Source organism: Sesamum indicum, linkage group LG3 (genome assembly GCF_000512975.1).
Source record: "Sesamum indicum cultivar Zhongzhi No. 13 linkage group LG3, S_indicum_v1.0, whole genome shotgun sequence".
Taxonomy (NCBI): Eukaryota; Viridiplantae; Streptophyta; class Magnoliopsida; order Lamiales; family Pedaliaceae; genus Sesamum; species Sesamum indicum.
The window spans coordinates 9,118,910-9,124,955 of NC_026147.1; the positions used below are offsets into that span (position 1 = coordinate 9,118,910).

At 38.8% G+C, this 6,046-nt stretch overlaps 1 protein-coding gene across 1 annotated transcript in view; it reads left to right on the forward strand.

Moving 5' to 3' along the window:
* The window catches only part of LOC105157851 (midasin), a 38,518-nt gene that overhangs the window by 31,445 nt on the left and 1,027 nt on the right, over nt 1-6,046 (forward strand). The window contains exons 63-74 of the mRNA XM_020693051.1: nt 427-593; nt 678-724; nt 814-1,043; nt 1,347-1,580; nt 2,009-2,230; nt 2,317-2,475; nt 2,556-2,780; nt 2,909-3,205; nt 3,433-3,576; nt 3,726-3,929; nt 4,010-5,698; nt 5,782-6,046. The exon at nt 5,782-6,046 is cut by the window's right edge and continues 28 nt beyond it. Coding sequence (XP_020548710.1) covers nt 427-593; nt 678-724; nt 814-1,043; nt 1,347-1,580; nt 2,009-2,230; nt 2,317-2,475; nt 2,556-2,780; nt 2,909-3,205; nt 3,433-3,576; nt 3,726-3,929; nt 4,010-5,698; nt 5,782-6,046 — 3,883 coding nt within the window. The remainder of the gene's footprint in view (nt 1-426; nt 594-677; nt 725-813; nt 1,044-1,346; nt 1,581-2,008; nt 2,231-2,316; nt 2,476-2,555; nt 2,781-2,908; nt 3,206-3,432; nt 3,577-3,725; nt 3,930-4,009; nt 5,699-5,781) is intronic.

A 6,046-nucleotide genomic window follows, 5' to 3' on the forward strand; every position in this document is an offset into this window, starting at 1 on the left:
TACTGGTGGTATGTTTGAGAAATCTTGTCTAACGTTAGCTAATATGCACAATTAGTTGTTCACTCTTCATTACAGTTCTTTCCGGTCTCATTTCATAGCAGCATCTCTCTAATGTCACTTGCTCGTTTAGTGGGATGAAAGGAATTGGGCTAGAGTTTCAAACTGTATAGGAACCAATAGTGAATTGTGGTTTGAATCTGACGCTAATTTTTAGGTCAAACTCAACTTATTGTACAAATTATTCTCCAGAAGAACTAAGGAACTGATTTGTATAGTCCCTTTTATTTGTTAGACCATCTGGCAATTGATTTTGGCATCGTGTTCCCTCTTTTCTGGAGGCTATAATTGTTAGTTGGCCTGTCTGGTCATCTTCCATTACTAATGGTACTTCTCCTCAAATATGTCATCCTTGTCATATCTTCACAGGATATCCTCCGACAACCTCTTATGGATTTCCTTGGTCAAGAAACCTCACGAAGTGGGATGAATTCTCGTTCTACTCAAGGCCAAAGGTCCATAGTTGATTCTTATGAGGCTAGCCGGACTCTCCTTGATACTGTCTACAATCAGAGTCAATCTAAAGCAAAGGACAGGTAGACTTCCAATTTTCTGTTTTTGATTGTCTTCTATTTCCTTTTTTCATTCCGATTATGTTAAGCTTTGGTTTGTTGTTGCAGTTCTATATGGTTTGCTGATTGGTGGAAAAGCTTAGAGAGTGTGGGAGGTTGTGTCCTGAATGTTTAGTTTGACTTTGTACAGTTTGCCTTTTTTCATCGTGATTGTTCTTAAGTTAATAGGATTAAAATCATGCAGAGAACACAGATGGCATGAAGGATGGTATTCCTTCGCAACCTTCACGCTTCTTGTACTGGGAAGAAAGGAAGCAATTGTGGCATACAATTGAAAATTTGTGCATCTCTCTAATTCACTGTGGTGAACTTTGGGAGGATAAAAATAAGAAGTTGGGCAAAAGGAGGGCATTTTCTGACCTCCTCAAGCTCCTTGATGGTTGTGGTTTGTCAAAGCATAGAACCTCCCTAGAGGTACTGTTATGATTTAATCTTCTAATTTGTTTTCTATTATCAATTTTTAGTTTATATATGGTCAGTTTTTTCTTTGGTATCTCAATCTTACATTGTAAACTTTACAAAACAAGTTTCCGTTCTTAAATCTACATTTTTCCTAGAAGTACTCTCTCTGGTATGACATCACTGCTTTTAAGGGCAAAATGTAAAGACATTCTAATCTTCACTTATTCAACTTTTCTGTATGGCTAAGTCAAGATATTCCTTTACGATTTCGGGGTGGAGTATTCTCTTTCAAATAATATATATGCTGTCATTTAGGGCCAATGGGATAAAGCACAGTCCTGGCTTCTCAAGCCATCCTATGAAGTACAACATTTACTGCTGGTGCCAAGTAATTATTCTTCAGGGGATGTCGATTGCAGCCACCTGAAGAGCTCATCCAATGAAATTATATGGAAAACAGCAAATAAGTACTACTTCAAGAGCATCGCTTCAATTAAAGTTCTGGAGAAAATATGTCTGAATTTTCATAAAGATGTTAGTCTCATACAGGTATGTTCAGAGAGGATGCGCAACAATTTGATTGACTTGTTGATTTAGTTGTTTTAGGTTGTGCTATCTTATTCAACAGATTATCTTGGTAAACTGAAAATTGTCTTTTCCTTGAACTGGTGTAAGAGGTTATAATTGTCCTTTCATATTACTGTATTAGTTCCAGGAGCTAATTTATATTTCTTTAAGATCTTATGATCTTTCTTTTTTCTTCGAAGCTGCTGTCTGCGTGTCAATATTCACTTCTACTTTTGATAATGCAAATAGTTCTGAGATTTACATTCCATAGAGTAGTATAAGAAGTTTGGTCTATCTTTCTTCAAAAAAGCTTCTGAAGCTTTTAGTTTGTAAACTGAATTACTTAGATTAAAAAATATGCAATATCATTTATCATGCATGATTGATGTGCTAATTTTGTTCTGATGTAGGTCAAAAGGTCATGTTCTTATGTTGATCATCTAATTGAGATACAGCAAGAACAAAGAGCTGTCGCCTATAATTTGGCAAAGAAACTTAAGCGCTTGAGACAATGTATATGGCCTTTGTCAAATTTGTTCTCAAGCTCCAATCACTTGGATAGGGGAACCAGTAGTGACAGCCCTTTTATCAAGAACCAACATGCCACTTTCCAATGCATGTGGCAACAAAAGGTATTCTCCACCTGTATCTAATAAGTACCTTACCTCTTACTCTTCTGCCACATACTCTAACCTAGCATTCTGCAATTTTAATGCAGCAACTCTTTGATGGTTTTTGCACTTTGTTGTATGAAGAACATTTGTTGCTACAAACAGTTGAGAACAGTCATCTGAATACTTGTTCTAGTGTGAGAGATGGAGCAGAAGCGATTCGTCTATTCATTCAGAAAGTCCTCCCCGACTTTCAGAAATCTAAGGTAATTACGCCGTTGTGCTGTCCTGATTGGTTGGAATTTCAACACCACTTTAGCTTGCTTATCCTGAACATTCTTGACAGAATTTACTGGATCACCACCTTCTTGGAAGTTGTGAATATATTGCTATGGTAGGAATCGCATTGCATCCCTCTGGTGTTACAAAAGAAATGGAACAGCTGGTGAATCTGAACTTTCAGCTAATTAAAACATTTGAGAGAAATCTCTTAGCTTTCCGTGGTCAAGAAGATGAGCAAGGAGCTGTTAGAAACATCTTACTTGGGCACATGGAAGATTTATGTGCAAAGGTATACTTTTGCTTTATTTTGTTCGTATAATTTCAAATAATAATTATTCCCCCAGAGAAAAATACTGTGTTTCAAGTCTCTGTGTAGGATGATGCTTGAAAGAAATTGAAGTCTGTAATATTTTGCAGGCTCATATTGCTGAGGAGCTTTATTCTTCTTTAAATGCAAGAAAGTCTAACGATGCGAATGTCAATGTTGAAGAAAACATAAGTGAACTTGAATCTGATTTTGATGATGCTCTGAAGGGAACATATAAGCACATAATTGATACATTTCAGAGTATTGGGTTGCTGAATCATGATTGTGCTCTTACTGAAGACTCATTGAGGAACATTAAAGAGTGGAAGATCCTATTTGAAAATGATCTTCAGCATCTTCAGTTAGACCTCATCTGTGAGGATGTAATCAGAACAATTCAATGTGCTGTAAGTTCATTCCTTGGAAACTTGCTACTTGTTTCATCCATGTTATGTTGGATTGATAGATTTGGAGTTTTATAATTTCTTGTGGTATTGCAATGGATTTCGAATCCATGGGATTCTTCAAATCTTTCCCATAAATCCACAAACCCTTCCATCCAAATGTAGCATCGAGGGATTTGATTGACCTGCTCTTTTCTTTCCTTTTTTCTTCTTTTCCTTTTTATTTTCAGGAAGAACTTCTCAACTATTGTGGAGATGAAAATCCTCGCGCAAGTACCGTATGCGTGCAGTTGAGAGAGCTGTATGGCTTATTGGAAATGGTACTAGCATTGGGTGATAATATTCTGTATGATTTTGTAGACATTCACAGTATGGTAAGTGATACCTGATTTTGCTTGGTAGCCAGAAACATTTTATCTTGTCCTTATTAAGTAGATGATATGCAATAAGACAAACAAGAAAAAGCACAGAACCTTTGAAGAATAAACTAAAGAGTGAGGCACATAATTTCTGTTGTATGTAGGTGTCTAAAGTGACATATGCACTAGCAAACATGTTTGGTTCATTATTTGCCGATGGATTTGGTACTACTGAAGACCAAGAAGACGATAGCGTGAAAGAGGTAACTCAAGATGCAAATGGAACCGGTATGGGTGAGGGTGCAGGATTAAATGACGTCAGCGATCAAATAAATGATGAAGAACAGCTCCTTGGGAGCTCCCAACAGGTATGCAATTTCATGCTTAGATCTTTAAATTAGGTTCATCTTCACATCACAATCTTTTAACTTGTTTTGTGCTTCTGAAGGAAAATGAAGAGCGTGATGCCATGTCTGACATGCCAAGTAAAAATGATAAAGGAATAGAGATGGAGCAGGACTTTAGTGGTGAGGCATTTAGTGTTAGTGAGGATTCTGAAGAAGATGAAAATGAAGACAATCAGGATGAGCAACTGGAGTCTGCAATGGGGGAAGTAGGTGCGAACAGTGATATAGTTGATGAGAAACTTGGGGACATGGATGATGATGAGAATGAGAATCACAGCACAAATGAGAAACATGAGCACTGGCCATCAGTGAAAGGTAAAGCTTCTCAAGATGAAGAGCTTCGGGCAAAGGAAGATTCTGCTGCTGCTGAAGAGGATGCTGGAGATCTTGATGCAAAAGAATTTAGTGAACATAATGATAATGATAAAAATGAAGAAGGTCATGATGGTGGAGAAGATATGAATATAGACAAAGATGATGCATTTGTAGATCCTTCTGGGATAAATGCTGAGGACCAGAGTCAAAGGCCTGAGCAAGATGCTAAGATGGATGAATTGGAAACCACTGAACCAATGGAAGATGGTGAATTAGAAGACCTGAATGATTCTGATGTAAAGAATGACGAGGAAAAGGCCACTGAATTTCTGGAAGAGGCAGACTCAGACCATTCTGCAGAGAATGCCGAAACAACCAATGCTGAAGGGAGTTGCCTAGAGAATAATATGGAAACAGACGTTAGGATGCCAGAGCAAGATCTTGTGCAATCTACTCCTAACAATAATAATAGTGAATCTGCAGGACAGCCTATCCTAGACTTCTCTGATACAGCTGATCTGGGAGACTCTGTACCAGATGAAAGTTATGCCAACTTTGGGGAACTTAAAAATGACCTTGCTCCGACGAGTAGCCAGCCTAATGCCTCTGAGCTTGAAGTGAGGGTTGCTGACACTGTAAACGGCAAAACATTAAGCAATGAGCAGTCCAAAACTTCAGTACCTCCTGAGTCTCTAATTCAGAAAGCTCAGCTTAATCCTTGTCGCAGTGTCGGCGATGCTCTTGATGGATGGAAAGAGAGAGTCAAAGTCTCTGTTGACCTTGAGGACAAAATAGACAATTCGAATGATTTGATGGATGAGAATGCAGACGAGTATGGCTACACTGCTGAGTTCACAGAGGGTACAGCTCAAGCACTTGGGCCAGCAACAACTGACCAAGTTAATGAAGATATCACTCAAAATGATGCAGATAGGGATGTAAGAAATGCTGATGCAAAAGACCCCTCGCCAGAAATTGAGATTGAGAAAAAGACTCCTGAAACTGGTCGAATCAGAAATTCTGCTGTGAATCCTGTAAATGATGTTAAACAGCAGCAAGGAATATCAGATATAGAGGAGCAGCCTGGGGAATCCATGGAAGTGGATGGGGATCACAATCAAGACAGAACCAGCATGTCAGAGAGTTTGGTATCTGTAAAGAGGCCGTACATGAGTGCAGAGATAAATCAATTGAGCAAGTTTTCCATGAGCGATGATGAACTGGGTAAAGCTAATGGCTTTGAACCCTCCAGTGACGTGAGGGATGATGCTGCCACCCTTTGGAGAAGATATGAATTGCTTACGACAAGATTGTCTCAGGAGTTAGCAGAACAGTTGCGTCTAATCATGGAACCCACTCTAGCTAACAAGCTTCAAGGTGATTACAAGACTGGCAAAAGAATTAATATGAAGAAGGTATATGGCAGTCTGACTTTTATTTTCGATTCATGTACGAGTGAGTCCTTAGAAAGTAGTTCTTATGTTTCTGTGATCTACAGGTGATTCCATATGTTGCCAGCCATTATAGGAAAGATAAGATATGGCTGAGGCGGACCCGGCCAAACAAACGTGATTACCAAGTTGTAATTGCTGTAGATGATTCCCGCAGTATGTCAGAAGGTCGTTGTGGGAATTTTGCTATGGAAGCATTGGTAACCGTCTGCCGAGCAATGTCCCAGCTGGAGGTGGGAAATTTAGCTGTTGCAAGTTTTGGGCAGCAGGGTAACATCAAGTTACTTCATGATTTTGACCAACCTTTTACTC